Genomic DNA, 24,075 nt, shown 5'->3' on the forward strand with positions numbered 1-24,075 from the left:
CTCCTATCCTTCCCCCTCCTGTGAAGGGCTTTCCATAACATTAATCTTTCAACAGGTCTCACACTGGATCACCCTGGTGTAGGTTCATCTTCTTGGGTGAGTCTGACTTTTGGACGCGGAGACAAGTACCTTCAAGACCTCAGGTACCGAATCCAGCCCAGTCAACATGATTCATGGAACACCTGTGCTCCTGCAACTGGGATAGCACTTTGACAAATCAACTAACAGAAAGGGCACGAGACATGGGTAGAATTTTCGTAACTAACCACAGTTCAGTTTCCTTAGATCATGCTTCCTCTTTGTGGCACAAACTCAAATTGGGTGGTGAAAGTATAGTTGGAATACACAGTGTATGTGGATTCCAGAATTGCATGATTCTCTGGAGCTGGCAGCATGAGGAAATCCTGAGATGGAAGAAAATGTGCCTTGCCTAAGTCAGAAGGAATTAAACTGTCCATGCAGCCGTCTAATGAATCTGTCCAGATGCCAATCTCTGGCCGTGGTGTGCATCAGCTGTGCGCACGGATTGATTCCTGGCCTCCTCTGCTTCCATTCCTGCCATCAGAGAAGGGGCAGCACCTTTGTCCGCTGTAAAGTAAGACTGTATAACAAGGCTAACAGAGCACCGTGGGTCAAGTTGCAGCAGGAGTGATGGCAAATACATGGGAATGAGTCAACGCAGGATTAGAACAAAGACTGTAATTCATGAAACCATCTCAAATGTACATGTTGGGATGTGCTGAATCGTCCGGCTTGAGTGGCTGTGTAGCAGCATGTGAAGGTGATTTACATAAATGTGAGCTGGTGCCCAGAGAACCAGTGTGACTTGGAAATTTACAACCCTGAAATCATGGAAGATGTACACAGAGGCATACACAACCTGTAGTAAACAATACCCATGACAGCCCTTGACTACTGTTAAATATTTAGTGAACTCCAGTAAGACACGGCTAGGATGAGACTGGTGGTTCCTTGAACTGCTGAAGGGCCAAGCCTGGGCCCCCTCCCGCCTCAGAATGAAAAGATTACCTTGTTGCAAGAGAGGGTGGTAACCTGGATTCAGCTCAACTGGAAGAGTTTAGGAATGTCGACAGAAGTGTTACTTTGAATCTATCTGCCTTCCAGAAGCCTACTGAATGTGTCTACCTATAAATAACCTGCCGACCCTCAAAATCAATGTGTATTCTTTAACCTTCCAATCAGCCCTCTCTCCTGACTCCAGTTTCTTTTTTTTTTTCTTTTTATACTTTTTTTTTTTTTTTTGATGTGGACCATTTTAAAAATCTTGATTGAATTTGTTACAATATTGCTTCTGTTTTACATTTTGGTTTTTTGGTTGCCAGGCATATGGGATCTTCACTCCCTGACCAGGGATGGAACCCACGTTCCCTGCATCGGAAGGCGAAGTCTCAGTCACTGGACCACCAGGGAAGTCTTCTGATTCCTCTGTTTCTTAATTCAGCCATGCCGAGACCAGCTTTGATGCTTCCAGCCGCCTTCTCCTCCACCGTGATTTAAACGGTTGCCAAGTCATGTACGTCCCTTTTCTGAATCATCTCTGGAGACAAGCACTTCCTTCCCATTCTCAAGTCCAAGTACTTATGACCTCTCACCTGAAATACTGAGCCATAGGCGCTTAATTAGTCTACAAAGCTCCATCTTCATCTCGTACTCCTCCAGTCACCTCTATGCATTTGCCGCATCATCTTCCTAAAAAGCCCATCATCTTAGCTTCTTAAAGGGCGACATCCTTCCCTTATTCACAAGACTTCAGTGGTTGCTCACAACCTTCTATTTCAAGAAAAATCATTTAAAGTCCTTAAGCTACTTTCCAATCATATTCCTCATTAACGTCACAAAGTAGCTACCCCTTAGACGAGGGCTTCTCAACAGCAGCTCCACTGACATATCGGAGTGAATACTTGTTCTTCGCGGGGGCCTGTCCTGGGCACTGTAGAATGTTTAGCAGCATATCTGTCTGGATGCTGAGAGCACCCAGCCCCACAACTGCAGCAATCAAAAAGACCTCTAGACATCGTCAAAAGTTCTGGGGTAGCAAAATTCCTGCCCTAGACAAGATGGGTGTCTTGAGGTTCTTAAGATAGGCCTTAGGTCTCCCATGTTTATATGTGTGTTTGCAGTGGGTGCTCTGCTTGCAATGTCGTGCCTGCCACCTTTATCCCTTCAAACCGTACCCATCATTTCAGGTTTATCTCCAAAGCTCCCCGGTACCATCGTCCTCTCTGTTTTAACCAGCCTTCCTGAATAGAAGTATTTTCCTTTGCCTTTGGATCACCACAGCACTTGCTGTATTTCCTAAACCATTTACCTTATTTTGACCATTTTCCTTCAACTTGACTGCTAAAAGAATTCACAGAAGCAAATTTTGGGCCCATTATACAAACATATAAATATTAATGGCATGCCTTATAGAAGCTACTCTCTATTCTGCTTGAATTTTACTTCCCTTCTTTTTTGCCTCTAGCAAATCTCTTGTATCTTTTTGTATGAATTTTTTACTGGTGTCTAAACACTAAAAGAAAAAAAATCTTTATGTAATTATCTCAAACTCACTGATGAATACAATAACGCGATGCTCTCTTTTATCAAATGTGATAGAAAATAAACCACAGCCTCTTTACAGAGAGAAAAACCAAACAAACCAGAGTTAGCTGGACCCTTGGAACCAGCTGCCATCTGAGCCTTCCTCTTCCTTTTTACTTGAGGAACCTGGAATCTGGCAGGAGAAAATGGCTTTCCCGAGGTGGTAGATCTAGCCTATTACAGTCAAGATAAGTTTCCAGGGCTCCTGTTCAGAACTATTGTACTAGACCATTTGTTCCTCATGTGGGTTCCATGGGTCAGTGTCTTGTACACCACTTGGGAACTTATTAGAGATGCAAATTCTGGGGCCCCTTCTCAAGCCTGCTACTTAGACATTCTGGGGTGAGGGCCTTCTCTCTATGCTTGTCTCGTGCAGGAAATCTCAGGCTCCAGTGCATCAGAATGACTCAGAGGACCCGCTTACATTCAGAGTGGTCCTTTACCACGGGCAATGTTGGGTGAGAGGTAAGCTGATGTGGATTTGCAAGACCAGACTGGGAAAGGCGGCTGTGTTCAATATCAAATGAACAACCTGACCTACTTCCTGGAATTTACAACTTAATGCAGATTCCTTTGTTGACGTAGTAAAAATCTCTATTCCACTTGAATCACCGCAGTGTCTGTTTCATCTTAATTTAGGGAGCATAAGGAATTTGCATCACATTTAAAATAAAAACCCACTAAAATTCACTCAGCTCTGATTTTTATCATGTACTGCAGGGTGGAGAAATGCTAAGCATAGACATATCTTAGCGAAAAAAAAAATAGATGAAAATGCAAACAAGTTCTAGGCATTTTCAGAATGATTTGTTTAAATACAGTGCTTAAACGTATAAAGACATCCACTAGAATTAAAGAAACAGAACATACATACAAAAGCCAATAGGAGAAGAAACAAAGACAAATACATTAATATATTAATGGATGGAGAAGAAAGAGAAGGGGCAAGGAAAATAGAAAACGTGATTATTCATAATATAATAGTCATAGATGTTCTCCTCAAATTTGTTATAAAAATCAGACATGTAAAAATAATCAGACATAAAAAGATAGAGAATAAAGGGTGAAAAATAAAGATATACTGGGTAAATACCAAAACAAAACAAAACAAAACAAAACCCTAAAACAGCATTACCACATTAAAGTCTGACAAAAAAATAATTCAAGACAAAAAGATAATTATTATATTTGATAAAGTTACAATTTGCCGATAAGATTTAACAACCATTACCATGAGCAATACATCAGTATATCATAGTGATATATCATATAACAATGTGTCTTATATCAATATATTAATATATCATAACTTAATATATCTTTGAGATAGACAGGAAGCAAGTGCCCTTAAAGACAAGTAGAAATGGACTATTCCACCGTTATGGTAGAGATTTAAACAGACTTAGTTCAGTAGTCAAGAGATTAAACAGATAAAAAATATTTAAGGGTATTGAATATTTGAATTATATAATGATAACATATAGACTTATATGTTATCATTACATAAGTTATATAAACATATAGACTTTGTACCTAACAAAGGGCAAATATACTTTTATTTCAGTCATGGCATATTCACAAAAAAATGGCCATTATGTTGTAAAGAAAATAATATATTATGTTTTCTGACCACAGTTCGATAAAATTATATATTAAAAACAAAAGGAATGAGATAGGCTCCTTACACACACACACACACACACACACACACACACACATGAAAACACACACAAAAAAACAAATATCCAGCTGGACATTTTTAAAGATTCTTTTTGATAACCTTTGGGTTATTACAAAGTACTCAGAAACTTTTAATAGATAAATAAATAAATAAACATGAGAATGCTGCAGATCCAAAAACTTAACGGATTTTGGCAAAAGTGGTGCTCAGATGATATTTTATAGACCAATCATTATTATGAAACAAAGAAAACAAGAATAGGAAAAATGAACTACAAGTTCAACTCAAAAATCTTAATAAAACCTGAAAAAGAGGTATATTTTCATGGTAAAAAAATATGAAAACTATAAATAGATTATAAAGAAAAAAACGAGAATCACCAACAATCCCATCATTATTATTATTTCTTTTCCTGTAACCATAACACATATAGTAAACAATAAATAATTCAGGTCAAATGCCTCAAATTATGTGATGTTTGTACAGTTTCTGGGCTGAATTTCCCCTTTCATCTTACCAATGTCACAAGCAAGACTCCTTAAAAATGAGGACCCTGGGCATCGTTGTGAGTGCATTTAGTTTCATGCGCATGTGTGTATGTGTTAGGGTGGGGTGATGGGCAAAAGGAACCTCATAATTCTTTGTCAGGAATTTGGTTTTCTTTTTTAAAAAAATTTGTCGAAAAGAAAATAGATGGTTCACTTTAGCACATTTTCCAGAAAGCTTTCGGTGACTTGAAAATTTGGTAAAGATTTGACCTGCAATATGAAGTGATGAAGATGGTGAAGAAAATATATATATATATATCTTCAAGGAAGTGATAGGGAAGGAATCCTTCGGAGTCCAATGAGGGGAAATCAGTTTGGGCTCCAAGGTTAACAGAAGGGGTTTTCTTATACAACCAACCCTGATAGAAATATTACCAAACTTCTGCCAAAGAGCAAGGCTGCTTTTGTTTGGCTAGAAGGTCCAGGAAGAGCCAACCTTTTGCACTTGGAAAGCAGTTGTGTTTTGGGGCAATAAAGCCATTTTGTTCAGCTGAAGGCATCCGGGGCACCTAATGCATTTCTTGTTCAGGCATTGACCCGACTAGGAGGTGTGCCAGGAGACTACACTCTTCTCTCGGAAAAAAATGAGAATAAGAAACGACCAGCGTGTCCAAACAAGCTGTGAAATCCTATCCCTCTTGCATCCTGAAAAGAGTCCAGTGCCCCAAGATAAAGGAAATCGATTCTGTAATCTGATAGGTTTGGCATTTTGCCAAGAACAACAACTTCCCTTCACATGGCTCCAGGTGCATAAGTGCCACCTTATAAACTCCAGTGCAAGAAAAAAAGAAAACCACCTTGGCATTTAATGCATATACTATAACGTGGCAGGTAATGGGATGGATTTTCTCAGCAAGAGTGGAAAAAAGTATGCTTGCATTTCTTGCACAGACACTGTACTGGAGGTCTTTTGCTTTGATTGCCAAAGTCAGAGCACAAATATAGAAATATAAAATCAGATTACTGTAATTGTTGTTCTCATTTCCTTCATGCCACTGCAAGCTCTTTGAAAAGAGTACCTCTGGACCTTCAACACCCATCATAGTTCTAGATGCTTGATGCTTGGTGAATGTTTCCCAAATGCGACGAGCTCCCTTCTTTCTGGTTAGACTTAAATGTCTTGAATTTGGAGTAAAAACTATCTATATGAGAAAATGAAAAACTGCCACTACAAGTATAAAACTAAAATATGTATAGTACTTTATAATTTATGAAGCACTTTTACAAAAACTCTCTCCCTTTAAATCTCACAAAATTCTGTTTTTGTTCTTATTTTCCAGTGAGCAGACTAAGGCTCAAAAGTCTTAAGTCCTTAGAAAGGCAACTTTTTGCAGCCATTTCTCTGCAGAAGATGACTCAGGTTGCAAATAATATTTCGCTAAGTGGGGTTAAATGCATCTTACACAGAAATAAAAAGATAAGGGAGAAATAAAATCTGTTGCACAAAACTTATTGGTGGTTCCTTAAAGAATTTCTTAGAATTGCAAGTTTCTTTAAGGAAAATAAATATGTGAACAATATATATATATATGTGAACATACATTTGAAGTTCCTCAAACACAGCTTTAAATATCTGCATGGCTCTGAGTTCAGATGGATTGTTTCTGGGGGTTTTTGCTGTTGATGTTGTTGATTTGTTTTTGTTTTTGTTTTCTCCACATCAACCTACAAGAACTCAGCTCCTCTGTGCCACTAATATGGACAGAGTAATAACTTCCTCTGAGTGGTTGTTCCTTACGTCTAGGTACAAAGGTCTGGAAATTCTAGATTCATTAAAGTAAAAATTTCCAAGCTTAGGTAGGTATTCAAGGAAATTCTTCAGTTCCTTTTGTTTTTCTCTTTCTCTTTTTTTCTTTTTCGTTTTGTTTTGCAAGCATGTAGCTGGTTTTCATATGCATTTAAACAATATGGCCAGTCTAGTTTTACAAATGGCACTAACTGGACCAGCACAGTTTTTTTTTTTTTTTTACAACAAATAGGGTTGTATTCTTTCTCACCAGACACACCTTGTACCTTTGCATTTTCCTTTTTAAGTAAATCCTACATTGCACAGAGCTTCATGCAAATCACTAGCAGGAAATAGCAACCTAAGCCCTTTTTAAATCATGCCAATGTGCAGGTTTAGGACTGCCTTATTTCACTTAAGGATGGTCGGAAGAAGAGGTAACTTTTTCTTCTAGCCAGCGTAATTCATCAGTCCATTCGAAGGTGTAAACTTCTAATGGGGGCAGACTCTTTCCATCCTGACCCCTTTCTCCCAGGTGAGTATTGCAATAGGACCACTGCTGAGCCCTTTGCATCTCCGTCCCCCGTCTCTCTGTTGTGAAAGCAGCTTGTTTATTGCAAGTAGCAACAGGATTTAAAAAAAAATTTTTTTTTGTTGGCCTTCTCCACTAATTGCTGTTCTGGCATTCCCCTGTCCACTTCTTTTTATTATCCTAGAAAATGATCGTAAACCTATAGAATGTTTAAGACTGGTGAATGCCTGAAGGCAGAGCAATTTCACTTGGTACCAGTGAGCTTCGATGGTCCAACATGAGCGACCCTGGAAGTGGCCCTTGTTTTAGGAGACTCTACGTTCATATAACACGTATGAGCCGGGGCAAGGTAGAATTTCCCAAGCAAGGCTCACTGCCTTATCTTGGTAAATCTGGGCCTCGCTTCAATTAAACCTTACAGGAAGACTCCTGCTGGAAAAGTTCAAATGTTTCAGAATAGAAGGGAGAAGAGAGCTGTACACCAAGGCAAAAGTACGTACTGTATTTATCGTCCAACACAGCTTTTTATATAATTACATCCTGGTGCACGTTTTATTTTTGGTTCTTGAATAAAGTCACTCAGATTAAATTAAGGAGTATGCAGGAGAAGGTGCTTCGATGCTTCTTTCCGTTTCTATGGCAACCCTGGGGCATCTTCTTCAGCTGCCTCATTGACTGGATGTGCCCAGGTGATGCAGGCTGTAACTTTCAGCGGAGGCTGCAAAGACAGGGAGGAGACCTCTGACCACCAAGAGCTCATGGCAGGACTGAAGAAAACCTCTGGCATGGAAGATGCACTTTCCTTAGTTTTGTTTTGTTTTTAATAAATTTATTTATTTTTTATTTTTATTTTTTTGGCTGTGTTGGGTCTTTGTTGCTGCGTGTGGGCTTTCTCTGGTTGTGGCAAGCGGGGGCTACCCTTCATTGCAGTACGAGGGCTTCTCATTGCGGTGGCTTCTCTTGTTGCGGAGCACGGACTCCAGGCGCGCGGACTTCAGTAGTTGTGGCTCGTGGTCTCAGTAGTTGTGGCTCGCAGGCTCTAGAGCACAGGCTCAGTAGTTGTGGCGCACTGGCTTCGTTGCTCCGTGGCATGTGGGATCTTCCCGGACCAGGGCTCGAACCCATGTGCCCTGCATTGGCAGGCGGATTCTTAACCACTGCGCCACCAGGGAAGCCCCTCTCCTTAGTTTTTGTATGAATGGTTGCCATCTGAGGGTGTTTTGCTGAGTGTTGTCAGGGATGTGTCCACACTTGCCTTTGAAATGTCTCTATTGGTAAATAATTTGTTTTCATGGGTCTAAGTGCCTAATTCAGCTGTTCATATATTTTAAAGGAAACTCCTAGATGCTATTTAGTGAAACATGCTCTCTTTGTTTGCAGGATCAAATAAAACATTGCTTAACTGGGACTTTAGACATACAACTGTTTTAGCAAAAATTTGAAAAACAAAAGCCAAATAAAAGGACACAGTGTGAGATTTGACTCATTTGTTTGTTATACAGCAGGGAACCCAGATATTTGCCCAAAGGCAAGAATAATTTCACAGACCTAATCTAAGCAGTGTCTGGGGTCAGAGCAGTCATCTAGCAGGAAGAAGTAAAAGAACAGCATCCTAGGGGGAAAAGTTTTTACAAAACTACCTCAAATGATTCCCAATAAGGTGTTGCAGAAATATTTGAATCCATGGTCACATCCCTGTAAAAATATTTAATCAAGTGAAGATCTCTGTGCAGTGCCTAATAAGTCATAAGTATTCAACAATTGGTACTTGTAATTTTACAGAAACTTTTTGTATATAAAACTCAGTTTTAAGACAAAATGAATATACAATGGTACCACCCTTTTTCCAAACTGTGTCCTATTGAAGACAAAATTCATACAGACAGTTTTGAGTAACCAGCACCATATAATAATCCCTCAATAAATTTTTGGTCAAATTGAATAGAATTTTCTAGAAGCCAAACCCATTAACAGAGTCAACCATTCAGAACGTAATTTCACACTTGAAATAAAAAAGATCTCTGAAAATTAGTACCATCACCACAAAAACTCTACGCTCAAGCCAGGTCTTTTGTGTCTCACCTGTACCTTTCTGGCTATTATTAGTCATATAGTCTTTAAAATGGATTATCTGATTTCCTCAAAACAGCAGAGAGAAGCAAGAACCTAAATGGTGCTAAGGACAAAATATCAGCTGACTGTTTAATGGACAGACTTCAAAGCACACCCCACCAGGAAGAGATGCACCTAGTAGCTTGAACCACATAAGGAAACGTTAAATAATACACACTATTTGTTGAATGAGGCAGAGAATTGTATAATATTTTAGCAAACCATTCCTCCAAAAAAATGAATGCCCTTGAGGCAACAAATTTCAGTTATTCGAAGAGAACCACTTATGTGTAATTATCCATCATTATTATTCTATTTAGTAACGCTTGTGCTGAGTCTGGCTCACCTTTTCTAAACTCCTCCCTTCCACATTCTTCTTAACTGTCCCTCTCTTCACTTCCCCAACACTTCTACTCCTCTAGCCTCCAAAGCAGATGACTGACTTTTCCAGTTCTAGGACTACCCGTCTTGCATCCTGGGGAAACCCTGTGTCCCAAACAGACCAGGACAGCTGGTCAACCTATTCCAGAGCCAGGTACTATGATAGTTTTATTCACCCATGCCTTGTAGGTATCACCTGATAATTATATAAAAATGTTTGTCATTATAACAAACCTCATATAGTGGCTCAAATCATCAGGTCACTAGGCTCCTTGCTCTGAACTATTTTGAAGAAAAAAAAAAGATTCTGGCTTCTTGAAATATGCTAATTGTGGACTTGGTTCTTTACTTCACTCAAAATGCATAAAGCTAGGCTTTTTTTTTTTTCATTTCTTTTAATTTGAGAAAGCAAATCTGATTGATGTAGTCAGTGTTTCGAGCTTTAATATGGAAATTTCTAGAGAGAAACATGTTTTCTTCTTTGTATTATCTGGAGGCTGTTGCTTAAAGAGGCTGGAGTTGGGAGGCCTTGCTTGGCTTTCACTGAAAAGAAGGCCTAAGCAGAAAAACTCTGAAATTCCACCCTCACCTTTTCCTTTTGTACACATATTTAATTTTCTTTTTTTAAAAGTAGAGGTGGGACTCATATAGCACTCAACTTGTTGCCTGGAGTTACCATCCTGTATCTTGTTTAATGGGACCAATCACCAAGCGAATCATGTTACACCTTTGGCGGCCCACAGCTGGAGGAAAGCAGAAGTGTGTGACTTGGTGAGGTGCCTGCTGTTTGGTTAGTAACAGGGCTTTGTGGTTTCACCTCCGGACAGGCCTCAGCAATTCCTAGTTAATTGAAATTAATCTGAAGTTTGAAATTTACCTAAATCCCACAACCCATGCTTATCTGTAATTAATCTACCTTTGTGAGTTGTCCTCTCGCCTCAGGAACCAAGGGAGCAATTGTAGAGCAGGTTATGAAGGAGGTGGGGGCACTGTGCTCATGTATAGTATCCTATGCGGAGAAAAAGAATGCATTTTCATCACCAAGGAGAATAAAAGCTGAGAAGTAGGCCTGAAACGAAATGATGAAACTTTTCCCAAGAATGCCTCCAAATGGAAAGCGTAGAATAATGATAAAAAGCTCAGCCCAGTACTAAATGGCCTCTGTTTATTTTTTTAATTGAAATATAGGTGATTTACAATGTTAATTTCTGCTGTACAGCAAGGTGATTCAGTTATACATACGTATACACTCTTTTTCATATTCTTTTCCATTATGGTTTATCTCAGGAGATTGAATACAGTTCCCTGTGCTATATAGTAGGACCTTGTTGTTTCTCCATCCTGTATATAAGAGTTTGCATCTGCGAACCCCAAACTCCCACTCCATCCCTTCCCCACCTCCCCCCCTTGGCAACCACAAGTCTGTTCTCTATGTCTGTGAGTCTGTTTCTGTTTCATAGATAAGTTCATTTGTGTCTTATTTTAGATTCCACATATAAACGATATCATATGGTATTTGTTGTCTTTCTCTGTCTGACTTACTCCACTCAGTGTGATAATCTCTAGGTCCATCCATGTTGCTGCAAATTAAATGGCCTCAGTTTAAAGCTCAGCTCTAATACTTACTAGCTGTGTGTGCTTACACAAGATACTCAACCTCTCTGGGCCTCAGTGACCTCATTTCCTTTTTTTTTTTTTTTTTGGCCGCACCGCAAGGCTTGTGGGATCTTAGTTTCCCAACCAGGAGTCAAACCCGGGCCCCCTGCAGTGGTAGCACAGAGCCCTAACCCCTGGACCGCCAGGGAAGTCCCCTCATTTCTTAAACAGGGATAAAAATCATGCACACTCCATAGGGTTGCTCTTAAGATTAAATTATTCAATACTCATAAAGAATGTAGAACCATCTTCGAAACATAGTAAGGGCTTTGTTAAAAGAAAAATATTTGTTAAAGGAAAAATATTAAGGAGCAACCCATATTTCAGGATGGGGATTTTCCTCAGTGTTTCCAATGGTGGAAAACAGTTAAGCTATTTGAAATTTGCCAGAGGAATTGACATTTTCTCTGAGACCACAGATCCTTGGTACCTTGGTGCCCTGAAACGTTCTATAGCTTAGTGGATTAAACTAAATTTAGAAGCACATAAAACCTGAATTTGAATACCCGCTCGATGATTTATTAGCTTTAAAATCCAGCCTCAGTTTCTTCCTCAATAACAGAGGTCAATAAATTATAGACCATGTGCCAAATCCGGCCCACCAGCTGTTTGTATAAGTAAAGTTTTATTGACAGACAGCCGCACCATTTGTTTTTGTATTCTCCGTGGCTGCTTTTGTAGTACCAGGGCAGAGCTGCATAGTTCTGACAAAGACTGTTCCACAAAGCCAAAAATATTTACTATCTGGCCTTTTAAGGAACATATTTGCCAACTCTGGTCTATTACACGAGAATATAATAACCTGATTTGGTTTCGGGGGAATGAAATAATAGAAAGCCAGAACCCTACCCAGTTGGGCTCAATAAAGAGTAACCTCTGTCGTTACACAGAGACTCAAAATCTAAACCTTACACATTTTGTTAGCTTTGTTTGCTTGTTTCTCAGTCTTCTCTATCTAGGCCATTCTGTCCAAAAACAAAATATGAGCTTGACTTCCCCTTACTTGGATTAAAGTAATCTGCCACCCCACACTTGTTACGGTGATTTCTATGGCTCTATTTATCCAGGCTATCAGGGTTTATGCCTTCTTGTTTGGGAACCTTTGCTTTCTATCTCAGGGATGCTACAGTAACCATACAGGGAGCCCAAAGATTCTTGCACTGATTTGTTTTCAATTTTTAATTTTTTATTTAGAAATAATAAAATAAGACATAATATATAAAAATATGTACAATCCATGGTTTGTGCAGTACATTAGGAAGACTTTAGATACAAAAAGACAGCAAACGGGAAAATAATAACTCTCACGATTGTCAAAGGCCGGGATTGTTCAATTCACTGCAGCCCAGAGCTGAAACCCAACATAACTAGAAAAGGGATTCTAGTTGGGAGCGAGTGACTATGCAACATTTTTTTTTTTTTCCTTTTTTTTTTACCTTAACATTATTGGGCACAGTGAAAAAACACTCTGTTTCTCAGAACGAGCTTTCTGCCTTTACTGAGTGGCTTATCATCAAATATGAACCAACATTTGTTTTTTGTAAGAGTGACATGATTTAGGGGACAGAACTCACTGAATAAACATCAAGGTTTGAGGTGGGAGTTGACAGGGAAGAAAGGAAGTGAAGGGAAGAAATAATGCATTGATAGAATTGAAAAAAAAAGATAAAACAAACTTTCACCAGGAATTTGGAAATGGTTTCAGAGTTATGGGTGACATCCTTAAAATGTCTGATTCAAGTATACTCTTAGAGGGATAGAAAACTATTCCTTTCTCAATAATCAAAATAGAATTCACTTTGTCTACCTTTTCTTTAAAAATAGGATAACCAGGAATCTAGTCCTCCTCCCAAAAATATAATGCCCATCCAGATATGGGCAAAAATTCTTTAAAAGGAAATAATTCCTAAGTAAATTCAATGGGGGTTTGCTTGCCACGGAGAAGCCAACACAGATCCCAGAACAGACCCCAGATATTCACAGTGAGTCTCTTCAACCTGCATTCTAATGACATGTGTGCACTAATTAAGGAAACCCAGTCAATGACAAATGTTTTGAAGGTAAAATGCAGCAAAAAAAACCAAAACCAAAAACAAAAACCGTTGTGCATTACCTGTGTCTTGGCTCTTGACAAAAAAAAAAAAAAATTGCCATTTAAAGCTTGTAACTGTGAAAATACTAATAACTAGAAAAAGCTTTCAAATCAACAGTCCATGCTGAAATAAATAACAGAAGAACATAGCAATACGAACCTTATAAGGCTGGTAAATATTTGCTAAAACCATGCTAACCGGTAGCATATAGGTACTAGCTCTCAGAAATTGCTGCACTGAAATTATACTTTCTATGGCAATTTTTTTCCCTTTACAGACTTCTATTTACATTTGGCTTTAAATATGAAAATATCTGATAAACTTTATAAAATGTACACTTTAAAAACATAGCTTCTGCAAAATTTTCTTGAAAAAAAAAAAAACAAACCTGTGCACCAGAAATTTTAGATTTTTTTTTTCTCTTTTTCAGAAAGAAGTTGCAAGAGTTCCCTCCCTCATTCTTGCCCCCTACCCACCCCCTTTCAAATATCTCAAGTCTTTTTAAGTGGCAGCGCTGTGTGATGGGAAGGTGCCTTTTCTGTGGCCACCCCCATTCTCCACTGAATCTTCATTTAATTTACAGACCACTGAATACTCTTTGGTTTGATTATTTTCCTTTGCAAAAATATCGAAATAGCAGCAGCTGAAACCGTCAACGTCCTCTGTCAATGGCCGAACATTTGCCATTTACAGAAGAATGTAAATTCTGTGTCCACGCAATCCCTCCAACTCTCTAAACAACTTCCCTAATCTGCCTTTAAGTTTGGACTTAACATCCACTTGCTTGATATCTCTAACTTGGTTTCAGTGAAAATAACTCCACAGTGTTCAAACCCATCGACTCTGAAGGCTGAGAACAGCAGAGACTGTCCGATTATTGCAGGCACCGCATTCAGATATGGCTGTTCAAGAACCAGAGACCATCACAGACAACAGTTTACAAAATACAGGATTCTAGAACAAGCTGTTTTTTAATGGCATACAGGGATATAATACCGTAAGAGAGTTGATTTTGAGACGCCAATTAAAAAGAAAAGTCAGCAACCCCAGAATTCACAAATAAGGAACTTTAAACCAAAAGAGAGTTCCATTATGTTGAGCTACAGCGGAAAACAAAACAAAACAAAATGTTTCTAGCAAGTCAGGCAGCCAGGCAGGAGAGGCTTCTGGAAAACAATGTGCCCTAAGTAGCCTGCTCTAGGGCTCCAAGGGCAAAAGGGATCAGCTCGGATTCAATCATGAGTGCATGAGTGCATCCATCAAGGGGAAAGGACCCTTTTAGATCATTATCTCCTTTACTTGTGACTCTGTTAGGATTTTTATGGCTCTTGTTGACCCTAAATTACTGAGACATTTTCATTCCTACTCTGTACCATTAGAAAAAAAAAAAAGCAATGTTCCCCTCCCTCCTGAACACTTGAGCTGATGAGCTATGTCAAAATGGGCTCTTCTGCATCTTCCCACCTTCCCACTTTGGCATTCACAGGCCCCTCGGATGCTGTAGGACTCAGTCCAGACAGCCTGATAGTAAGAGCCAGCCTAGAGGCCAGGCATGGCATCTTTCGGAAGATGAAGTCAAGCTGGAGACGTACGAGCTGTCAGGGCAAGGAATTCAGCCGCAGGGGTTTGAACCTATTGATCTTTCAAGTTGGATGGCTCAGTGTCAAGGATGCCGACTCCTGTCAACCTAGGTCTTGTCTTCTGGAATAAATTTTGGAATGTGCAAAAAATGGAAAAACCCAGAAAAAAATCTAAGGGCACCTCACCGTCTCTCAACGTATGCGTTCACCTGGCTAGCACCACCTCGAAGGAAAGAAAAGATGTTCATGTCGTGTGTGTGTGAATTTTTCTTCCCCTGTCTTCTTCCTCCTATAACGTGAAAGTTACATGAAGGAACAGAAATGTAAAGCACTGCACTTACTCGACTGTGTGTGTGATGTTCTGTTTTCTGAATAAGGTGCAAAAGGAGAGGGCAGTTCAAGGTCTTGCTGAGGTTCAAAGTTATTGTCTCTTGATTTCAAGGCAGCCGTGGGGCTTTCTTTCCTTTTTAGTATAAGCCCCACTGTGCAAAAATGTGCATTATCTTTGGTATTTATTTTAGGTAGTCTAACTTAAAATTTGAGATCACCCATTAACATCATGGAGGAAAAAAAAAAAAAAACAATAACAACAACCCGGAGGCTACCATTTGGCTAGTGTTACATAATGCCCTTATGTAACCAGAAAGAGATTGACAGAGAGAGAGAGAGAAATCAATTCTAGCAAACAAATTACTGGCCTCAAAAAAATCAGGCTCTCGTTTTGGCAACTAATAGCCAAATACTTGCCACTGTGAAGCGCATATCATGAGCTCTCAAGAAAGTTCAACACTGACTTTTTAAATTACACACAAGAAAAACTACACTGCAACAGTACAACGTGTGTTTGTGTAGTTAGCAGCTTTTCAAAAGTTAAGGCAGAGTCTTGCCTTGAAAACATTTAAAAATGTGATGCCATTTAAAAACATTCTTGTTCCCTAAAGAGAAGCGTTCTGGAGACATCAAATACCCAACCAACCAAGGCTTGCCTGCAAGTTCAAGTTTGGTATGAAAACACAAGACAAGACATAAACACCCCATAACTTATTCTACAACGTGTTATGTGCCATCGGGTCACGGGGTGGGGGGAGGCATGTTTAGTGCTTTAGGTTCATCTCTGAGCCTACAGTCTTTCTTTGAAAGCATCGTGCTAGCCTCAGTCCCTCGTGGTCACTTGTCTCAAACCACCTCTTCACCAGTACCGTCGTCTGCGTAACTGCTTTGGGCCTTTGACCAACAGACTGTGTTTCAAAGTTAACTATTCCCGAGGAGGAATTAGTCATATCTCCGACTCTCGCCGTAAGGGCCTGGGCTCTAGGGGTACACTTGCCTGGTTGTGAAGGTCTATGTCAGGGGGCGTGTCCGTACTCGTGCTCTCTGGGACCCCGTTTTCACTGTCTTCTTCCTCTTTGCTTGTGAGGGCAACCTCATTTTCATAGCAAAAGGAATTAGCGTTGGAGAGGATGTACTTCTTCTCTGCTAAGTCCCTGGCACTACAAAGGGGAGTGTTGGGTACTTCGTAAGTCTTGTGGAACCTCGAATAGTCCACTTTGTAGTAGTGTTTCTCCTCGAAGAGGACGGGCTCGTAGCGGTGGCCCCAGAGGATCTCGTTGGCCAGGTACGAGCTCCGGCACTGCGTGGTCATGGCCGTGGCTTCCACCATGCCTTCGAGGATCACCACGATTTCAAAGTCCGCGTTGTCGACGTCCTGTTTGCTCAAATCGTATAAAGGGCTGTCCTCGTCTATCTCGTGGACGATGGTGATGGGGGACACCAGAAATATGCGGTCAATGCCGCTGTCAAAGCCGACGTTGATGTCTATTTGATCCAGGGGGATGTACTCCCCTTCGGAAGTAATCCTGGATTTGAGGAGCTGTGCTCGCACGTGAGCTTCCACCAGGTGGCTTTTCCGAAGGTTGCCCACCCGCCACATCAGACAGAGCTTGCCATCCCTCATGGCGATCACGGCATTGTGGCTGAAGACCAGGGTCTCGTTTCTCTTCTTGGGCTTGGCCATCTTGGCCATGACCGCGCCGATGATAAAGGCGTCGATGATGCAGCCCACGATGGACTGAAAGACCACCATGAAAACAGCCACGGGGCACTCGTCCGTGACGCAGCGGAAGCCGTAGCCTATGGTGGTCTGCGTCTCGATGGAGAAGAGGAAAGCGGCCGTGAAGCTGTTGACCTCGGACACGCACGCTTTGCTCTCCTTGGATGCGTCCAGGTCCCCGTGGAGCAGCGCTATCAACCAAAACACGCAGCCGAAAAACAGCCAGGAGAGAACGAAAGCCAGGCAGAAGATGACCAGCATCCACCGCCAGCGGATGTCCACACACGTGGTGAAGATGTCCGCCAGGTACCGCTGGCCCTTCTCGCCCACGTTGATGAACTGCACGTTGCAGTGGCCGTCCTTCTTCACAAAGCGGCTCCGGCACTGCTGTCGAGTGTGGACTTTACTCTTCCCGTTCCCAAAGCCATTGGCCACCGCCAGGGTGGCCAGCTTCATGCCGTCCTCCTCCGAAGAGACAATGCTGTAGCGGTTGGTGCGTACGCTGCCCATCACTTCTGCTGTGGACGCCAGCGCTTCCGCTTTGGAAAACAGTCTGAGTTTTTGCAAAACCCTTTGGAGAAACAGGTTTGAATGTTCAGTGAAGACCCACACACACAGAAAAGAAGGAGAGATGGGGGTCTCCAAGAGCCTGGAGGTTCTTTCTACCAAGGTCTCTCTCCTGGCGTGCAGAGTCACCTTAGTAACTCAGCTGACATCCAGAGAACAGGTCCTACCAAAAAAAAGAGAGAGAGAGAGAGAAAGATCGTTCGTTACAAAAGAAGTCATGGAAAAATGAATTCTACTCCCTAAGGCAACATTTCCTAGCCAGACACAGGGTCAGATATAGATAAATGTCCTCTACATTGAATTACTGGGTTTTTCGTTTCCTTGTAGCCCCAGAGAAATAGACACAAAAGAAAATATTTTCTTATATTATTTAGAAGCATGAAGTCATTAAACACAGAAGAGTTAGTTGTTTGTGACAGTCTTTCAACTGAAATCTCAGGTCTCCCTTCCCCTATTTTTTGCCAGCAATCTGGAATATTCTACTTTACAGAGCTACCTCTCTCCTCTTATTCTCTTCCTTTGCCTTTGCTACTTGCCGGGGTCCCAGGTGATTTAGGCAGAAGAAAGACTTTCTAACTCCAAGGTTTGTCATGAAGCTTTAAGAACGCGGACATGTCGAGAGAGCATTTCGCATGAACGCAGAATGTTAATATTAATTGAACAGCAGGTGCATGTTGAGAGAATATGAGAGCCCCTGATGACAAGTTGAAATCCAAAAGCACCGACTATTTTGTTTAAAAGATAAAACTGAGCAGACAGCCTTTCTAATCATATGAAAGGGATCCCGGTTTCTGGAGACTGTTTGGGCTTATTCCGTCACTTCGCACACAGAAAGCAGCCACTAGGCAGAAACGCCTGATAACATCTCTGTTAGCGCAAGTGATTCTGACTTGAAGACACAGGTTTACTCTGGGGGATACAGAGAGATCTTGTTGCCTAGCAATGAGAGTCCTGAAAGTCTCTGGAGATGGGATTGTCATGTGTGATGACAGGCTAGGAAGTAAGCACCTTTGTGCCCAAGGACCAGGTCTTTAGAGAATTGACATAAGGCTGGAACTCATCTCGTGGAAGTCCAAGTCTATGTTTTCCCAAACAGGGACGGCTTTGCAGTAGTAAATCATAAGGGTCCCTCAGCTGACTTTTCACTTCCAGGGCTGCTGCTTGCTCTCTGTTCCTATGGAGAATGCACTCACCTTTACTTAATGAGAACAAATAGTAGTTTTCAGTTTTCTCCTCTTGCTTCATCTCTCCCCACCCCGGCCCAGGTAAAAACCACCTATTGACTTTGACTTTCCAAGTTTGCTCCAAAGAGACTAGTTTTTCCTGGACTCACAAAAACCTAGGAGAAGGTCTAGGGTGTTTTGTTAACCAAATACAAATTTTAAAAAATGAATATAGCACAGATCTGAGAAATAAAAGTGACGCTCGACGAAGCCCTGATGACGAGGACTCCACTTTTTCTTTCTCCCCCTCAAGCCACATTCAGATTAAGCACTTAAGAGAACCACGTTCAGCCAAGCCAACTGCAAACAAAGAAAGCAAATCATGGATCTGTTTTCGGGCACCCCCTTAAAGAGAGGCAAGGTGCATTGTCTTTGAAAATGTCTTGTTACAGTCTTTTCACTTCTCCCTTTTTATCCAAGTTATTATGCAAGAATGTGCCCCAACACATTTTTCCTGAGATTAGTCATCTGTGAAAATTGCAATGTGTGTTACATTTTGGCAGCTTTTGACACCTAAATGATGCCTGATTTGAAAGTGCCTTTGAATTACTTTATAAAAAGAAGTTGCTGTGCCTTCCCAGCCTTCCACCTGCTTCAATGTTTTGTCTGCTTCCCCATGAAGTTTGTACTTGGACAAAAGAAACAAGACTCCTATTCCTCAGGGTTCTAGATCCTGGACATGGAAAGAATTTTTTTAAACAGCGATTTCAGCTCACTTGGCTCATATGAAATTGCCAAGCATTTCTACACAAAAACAGAGATAACAACATGACACCGAATGCAGGTGCATTTTCCAAAAAGGGGGGCGAGGGAGGCCTCATTTAAATAGTGCTTGTATCCTTGAGCTCTGTTTGACTTCAGAATCTTATAAGCTGACACCAAGAAATTCCCTTTTCATGATTCAAAACAATCCTTCCATCTGAGTTACCATTAGGGACCATGAGTAGACAGTCTCAAATTTCTTCTGACTTATTTCTGCACTCTTTCCAGATTAAAGCATAACAACCATATGAAATCTAAAGACTGAATTATGACTTTCCAAAAATCTTGACCCCAGGACATTAGTTTGAATTCCACAAAACACACACTACCAGCTTCCTACGAATAGCTTTCTGCATTTAGAATCTTGCAAAGAGCCTGTATCGAGCAACTATTATTGTCTTATTTCCATTGCTAATGACAGAATTTGTTCCATATGTGGAGCATCATTTAGAAATTCTACCATTTCTGCCTGGAAAGGGGGAAAAAAAGATTTTTTTTTGGCAAAATGGAAACTTTTGTCACTTCCAGCAGGTATGCTCCAAAACAGATTGATGTGTGTATATGTGCGCGCACACATGATGCGTATTCAGACTCTGGTGGAGCTCATGACGTAGCAAAAATCTAGAACCTGCCAACGCGTGCGAGGGTCATTGTCTTAATATTCCACTCTGAAGGACGTCTTTCCTGTGAACCTGCCCGCATGCCTGAGTGGCCGCAAGCAAGCAGAAAACTTCCTTGCCTGCGCTTCTCACACTGAAAGTCACCGATTCATGAGCATCTGGGAAAGTACTTTAATTAGGGATAGGGCTTTCGGGTGACTTCATTTTAGGGCTCTATTCTTGATACGTTTTTAAGAAACATTTGATTAAGAATAGATGAAAACATCACGTGATTGGAGTCCTTGATGGGCACAACTCAGGAGAACTGATACTTGGTTTGATGAACAATGTGTAAATTCCCCCATCTTCAGCTAAAATATTTAAGGGCCTGATATAAATTTAATAGACACAGATAATCATTTTTACCCAGGGTATAACCAATGAGGTAGAAAGTATTCCTGGGAAATTGAGAGGCTACATGTGATGTTCTTCATGTTAAGACTATTTATAGGCCGAGCCAAAACGAAGCATAAGCAATGGAAAAAAATAGTTCAGGGCTTCAATCTCAAGGTAGATGTTCAAGGAGAGAGAGTTGCGGGCCCATATACACGGTCGAGGAGATAACACGGTGTAAATGAATGCATCCAAATCACTTTTACCACAAAGGAAATATTCCCAATATGGAGTATAAAAGAACAGAAACATGTAACCAGGAAGAATAAATGAGAATAAGTGGGTCCCCTCATAGGGTCGTGGCGTGGAGCAAATAAGAAAGTTTCTAAGGAAGGATAGGAAATAAGGATGGTAAAAGAAAGTGCCCTGGGATGAAAGAGAGGTGGGCTGAGTGTCTAGAACTGCTATTCCCCTGCTGATGCCATATACACCAGCCTGAGTGTGCTCTGGGCACGCTGTTGCTATTAGAGCTCAAGGCTAGCGAAGCAACCTCTCAGAGGCTCAGTAAACAGCAGGGAGGGGGAGGGGCAGTAGGGGAGGCGGGATACCCACTCGTCTACGTGAGCCCTATAACTTTTACACCCAACAATGCACGTAGCCTCACTCAACGTGTGCACACGCTGAAAAATATACCTCTTTGGCCGACAAAAAACACACACTAAAAAGAAAAAAGCTTGAAACAGTCCGGCTGCTCAGGTAAAGACATGGTCAATCTCTCATGCTACTCAAAAGTCATACAAGGACTCTACAGCTAACCAGGGATTCTACAACCAGAAAGTCTGAAGGAAGTAGAAATAGCGTGTGTGTGTGTGTGTGTGTGTGTGTGTGTGTGTGTGTGTGTGTTTAACGCCACATTCACAAGAGCTCGGAACAAATATTCCTATGGAGAGCAATAATATAAAAGAAAGTGCCAGCAAAGGGGGAGGAGGAGGGGCTGAAAGTAAAGTGACATGACCTTGACCCCAACTGTCACCCCTCCCACCCTCCTTAAAGTAACATCTGTTACTCCTGAGCCTGGGGATTTTTCCAGATAATGGCAAATATAAATAAAACACTTGGGGCAGGGTTGGAAGTGAGCAGGAACAAGCTAGCAAGTGCACAGGTAACATACAGCAGACACACAACAGCGGTGAGCAAGAGGAAATCTGACAGCCTACCGATTATTAACGTGAAAAGAAAACAAGTGGTACAAAGCAATATGCACTCTTCGCACACCCAAAACACGTTTTCAAATAATGCCTTGTTTCCTAAAAGGTAAATTCTGAGTTTATGAAAATCCCCAGGATTCACAGGTATTCCAGTTACCATCCTACTGACAGGATTACCCAGACACAGACGATTAACTGCCCGTTTCCTACCTCGATTTTTTTTTTCAACTGTCATGATGACTCTATGTTATGATGCAATCTTCTGCAGAATCAAGTCGTTTTGACCACTGTGCTTCCCTGAAACCACACTGTCTTCCAATTTCGGTGTTAATATTATTATTACAAAGCATAACAAGTTGCTCAGGGGAGAGTGACATAGGATGTGAAAGTTTTGCGGTCTTCCGGCTGAAATCCAACGCGAGCTCCCGCTCTCTTCCCCAGCAAAGCAACTTTGAGACGCTCGCTGGGTTTGGAACTCGAAGCTACACTTGAAGCAATGACAAAGGGGCGGGGGCGGGGGTGGGGGTGGGGGAAGACGCCAAGGATCCAGACCAGCGCTGCGTCCCAAGGTTTGCCAAAGTCTGAGACCAGTACTCTAGACGCACCCGCTCCCCCTTTTTTTTCCCCTTAGAGCGAGACCGAACAGAGGCTCCCTCGCCCTTGTCTCCAAACTCAGTATCTCGCTACAGCTGGTGCATTGGAAGTTATGAGCACAGACAGATGCTGCAGAGAAATCTGTTTCTATTGCTCAACTGTTCCAAGCATGTCTCAGTATTTTTAGCTCTGGGGGTGTTCTGGTGCGCGCACAAACTCCATAGGCATGGTCTGGGACTCCGGAGCGTGGGTGAGCGCTACGGCAGAGTGACAGCTGGGCACCTCTGGGGCGGCGGCGGGGCGGGGGAGGGCCGGGGACGGCAGCCCGAGCCCACTCCCCGGGACGCGCAGGCAACGAGAGGAAAGGAGGGAAGAAAACACACAGCAGCCCTTACCTGTTGCCGGCGCAGGAGCATGGGGACATGGAGTGGAAGTGGGGGGTTACAGAGGCATGTAAGATCCACGAGTTTGTACAAGCGAGCGAGTCAGGGCGAACCAGCATTCCCAAGACCCAGCTTGCCGGCGCCGGGCGGGCTGCGCGCTGGCCGGGGCTCCAGGGCGCTCTGCGCTTTCCTGGGCTCTTTTGAGGCGTCGCGAGCCACCGGCCCGCCTGGCCCCGCCCCCGGCCGCGCCGGCCAATCGCAGCGCGCCTGGCCCCGGGGACCGCGCGGGGAGGGAGGATGCTGCGCCCGCGGCCGCAGGGCTGCCGCCGGGGAGAACCTGCCGCCGCTTCCTTCCCGTCCGCCCCCGCCTCCGCCCGCCCCGCGCCCCGGCCGCCGGTCCGGCCGCGCAAGGGAGGGGGAAGCTGCGCCCCGGCCCGGCCGGCAGCAGGTGGGAGGCTCCGCGGCCGGGCTCTTGCGGCTGCCCGATGGCAGCCTGGCCCTTGGGCAAAGCTTGCGACCCCTTCGCCAGCCCTACACTTGCCCTCTTCTGTCGTCCGTGGCGGCCGGGCGGGCCGTGCGCCCCCAGAGGCTCGCGAGGGGCCGGGGGCCGGGAGAAGCGGTGGCAGCCGGGGAGGCTGGCGTTTCAGCCTTCCAGCCGGGGCGCGTCTTGCTCTCCCTTCACCCCCCTCCCACCCCCTGAATCCGCCCCCGTCCGCCCCGGACCAGCGGTGCAACGAGGAGCCGCGCATTAAAACGGGGAAAGGGACCGCGAGCGGCTCGCAGAACCCAGCGGGATTCGGACGCGCGCCAGGGCTGCAGCCGCCTGCGAGAAGCAGCTCTTCCTCCTCCCGGCTCGGGGTCGATTACTTACAAAGCGCCCAGACTGCTCGGAAGGCTGAGCCGCTCGCTCGCTCTCGCAGGGCCCGCCCTCAATCTCCGTCTGCACCAGCGCCCGGCACGCTCTGCTGATCTAAAATCAGAGCAATTAAAGAGTAATGAACTCTCTGGAACGGCGACTCCTACAGACACTCAGCGCTGCCGCGCACCAGCGCCTCCCAGCCCTCCTCCCCAGCAGCCAGGCGAGAGCGCGTAGACCCTTTCAGAAGCTCTGTCAACTTCAGCGTGAACCGGGTGTGGACCCTGGAACGTTACAGATTAAACCGTGTGTGTGTGTGTGTGTGTGTGTGTGTGTGTGTGTGTGTGTGTGTGTGTGTGTGTGTGTGTGTCTGAGTACTTTGGTGTCATAACGCAGCTTTGCTCTTAAAGGATATTTAGGAGTCCCCCAAGTTTGAAATCCCTGCGTGTGTGTGTGTGTGTGTGTGTGTTGAATGTGCATTTCCTCAAGCGATCAAATGTGTCTTCCGCACAGTTTATTTAAACCTC

General features: G+C 42.9%; 1 protein-coding gene across 2 annotated transcripts; it reads right to left on the bottom strand.

Annotated features, from left to right (window-relative positions):
- Window positions 1–11,385: 11,385 nt before the first annotated feature.
- On the bottom strand, window positions 11,386–23,646 carry KCNJ2 (potassium inwardly rectifying channel subfamily J member 2). Of its 2 annotated transcripts, none has more exons than XM_028167374.2 (2): window positions 23,564–23,646; window positions 11,386–17,693 (listed from the first exon to the last, which is right to left on the bottom strand). In XM_028167374.2, exon 2 carries the CDS (start codon window positions 17,471–17,473, stop codon window positions 16,190–16,192), a length of 1,284 nt encoding a protein of 427 aa, XP_028023175.1. In that variant the 5' UTR covers window positions 17,474–17,693; window positions 23,564–23,646; the 3' UTR covers window positions 11,386–16,189. The 2 variants fall into 2 exon arrangements, with proteins under 2 accessions (XP_028023175.1, XP_007185653.1); XM_007185591.2 differs by lacking the exon at window positions 23,564–23,646 and adding an exon at window positions 22,705–22,861.
- Between the last annotated feature and the right edge of the window lie 429 nt (window positions 23,647–24,075).

The sequence above is a fragment of the Balaenoptera acutorostrata genome, chromosome 20 (genome assembly GCF_949987535.1).
Source record: "Balaenoptera acutorostrata chromosome 20, mBalAcu1.1, whole genome shotgun sequence".
Classification (NCBI taxonomy): Eukaryota; Metazoa; Chordata; class Mammalia; order Artiodactyla; family Balaenopteridae; genus Balaenoptera; species Balaenoptera acutorostrata.